Source organism: Epinephelus moara, chromosome 8 (genome assembly GCF_006386435.1).
Source record: "Epinephelus moara isolate mb chromosome 8, YSFRI_EMoa_1.0, whole genome shotgun sequence".
Lineage (NCBI taxonomy): Eukaryota > Metazoa > Chordata > Actinopteri > Perciformes > Serranidae > Epinephelus > Epinephelus moara.
The window spans coordinates 23470268-23472249 of NC_065513.1; the positions used below are offsets into that span (position 1 = coordinate 23470268).

Below are 1982 nucleotides of genomic sequence, written 5' to 3' on the forward strand. Positions count from 1 at the left end.
TTAATGTAATTGTAATTTAATTTTAATTAATTTACTGGTATTCACCATTTAACAATAATTCTGTTGTGTAATGACATACCTGAGGCACAAAGGTGTGGTGCACCTCCAGCGCTTGGAGGAAGATGGCCCTAAACCTCGTCTTCATCATCCCAAAGGCACGCTCTATGATGGAGCGTGCCCTGGAATGATGGCTGTTGAAGCGCTGGGCTCCCACACCTTGTACCGGCCGCTTGTAGGGAGTGATGAGGGGGAATGGATGTTGGAGGCACGGGTACCCACCGTCTGCCAAGATGAAGTACCCTGGAGGAGGGTAGATGGCCCGCCTGTACAGTGGGCTGTGCCGGAGTACCCTGGAGTTGTGCACCGACCCCGGCCAGCCCACGTACGTGTCGATGAAGCGGCCCTGATGGTCACAAACTGCTTGTAGGATTATAGACGCAAACAGTTTTCGATTTCTATAGCACTGACCATCAGGGCCACTTGGTGGCTTGATCCTGACATGGCAGCCGTCGATTTCTCCAGCAGCTTTTAGAAAAGCTCTGTGTCTTGCCAGCCCTGCAAACCCCTGAGTTACTGCCGCCAGGTCATCAGCGGTCTTGGGGAGGTAGATGACCCTGTGGCGAATGGCCACCACCTCCTCAGTAACTTGATGAACGATGCGGTGAACAGTGGAGCGAGGCATCCCAAACACCCTTGAGACCACCCTGTATGATGTCCCACTCGCCAGCCAGAAGAGAAAGACCAAAGTCTCTATTGTGGCACCCCATCCGTGTTGTCTTTCCTGGTGGAGAAGGTCCAGCAGCACCGCCAGGGACTCTCTGCTCAGCCTGAAATCTTGTCGGGTGTCATGATCATCAAAAAATATTTGGAGCACCGGAACGTTCATATTTATGCGGCAGTACATCGGCCTCGTCTGGATGGGGAAAGGAGGGTAAGAACAGGAGAACATAAATGATTAAAGCTATTTAATATCAATAGCTATTTAATTTTAGTTAATAAGACAATGCTAGTTAATGTTATAGCTTAGATCAATAATGCTTTATCTGTCCATCTATCCACTTTGGCTTCTCAATATGGTTTTGATGTTTAATGACACAACATTTTAATATTGAATTAAGTCAGGGTTATTTACAGGGTTCGTACACATTTTACTATTCAATTCAAGCACTTTATAAGCCCTTTCAAGCATTTAAACTAAAATTCAAGCACTTTTCAGACCTTGAAAACACAGCATTAAAATTACAGCATTTTCAAAGATTTTAAGCACCTGTATGAACCCTGTATCAAGTGTAATGGTTAAATGACATGAACATATATGTCAATATGGCTAGCATTTGTCACTTAACGGTACCCGTTTATTAACGAGTATATTAATTACCACGAACTATGCTAGCTATGTATGAACATTAATGTGTGTTAAAATAACAGGTTTAACGTTACCTCCCCACAGCTCTCTCCCAGCCGGAGATAAACGAGCCGCCGCTGTCGCTGGAGTCGCTGGAGCCGCCTCTCCTCTTCCTCCAACAAAAAATATATTTAAAAAAACAAAATCAAAACCTCTGGCTCCATCATTGTCGTCTGTTATGTTTTTGTGTCGTCTGTTATGTCGTCTGTCCGTTATGTTTCTGTGTCGTCTGTTAAGTTGTCTGTTATGTTTTTGTGTCTTTCCCGGGCTTGGGCGGCAGGAGTAATGACGTCGTGACGCAACCAGGAAATCCTCCGTAGGCTAGACTGTCCCATTTAACAATGGGTGACGCGTCCTTTGGAGGTGCTTCTTTGAGAGGCACAGATTAAAAACGGTAAAAGATATGAAAAGGATGAAAACATGAGTGAATAGATGAGACCTGTGGCAACATTTGAGAGTTGGAATGGAGTCTGTAGCACAAAGTATGGAGACGCTGTAAAGGCTAGACAAAGCCCTAAGATTGGTCCCTTTCTCCCCCTGCTGCCATTCATTTCCTATGGGACAGCTTTCGAAGATC

The 1982-nt window shown here is 45.3% G+C and overlaps 1 protein-coding gene across 1 annotated transcript; it reads right to left on the reverse strand.

The window, feature by feature from the left end:
• Positions 1 to 31: 31 nt before the first annotated feature.
• LOC126394234 (uncharacterized) lies at positions 32 to 1744 on the reverse strand. The gene is made up of 2 exons (XM_050050938.1): positions 1441 to 1744; positions 32 to 913 (listed from the first exon to the last, which is right to left on the reverse strand). Exon 2 carries the CDS (start codon positions 902 to 904, stop codon positions 32 to 34), a length of 873 nt encoding a protein of 290 aa, XP_049906895.1. The 5' UTR covers positions 905 to 913; positions 1441 to 1744.
• Positions 1745 to 1982: the final 238 nt, after the last annotated feature.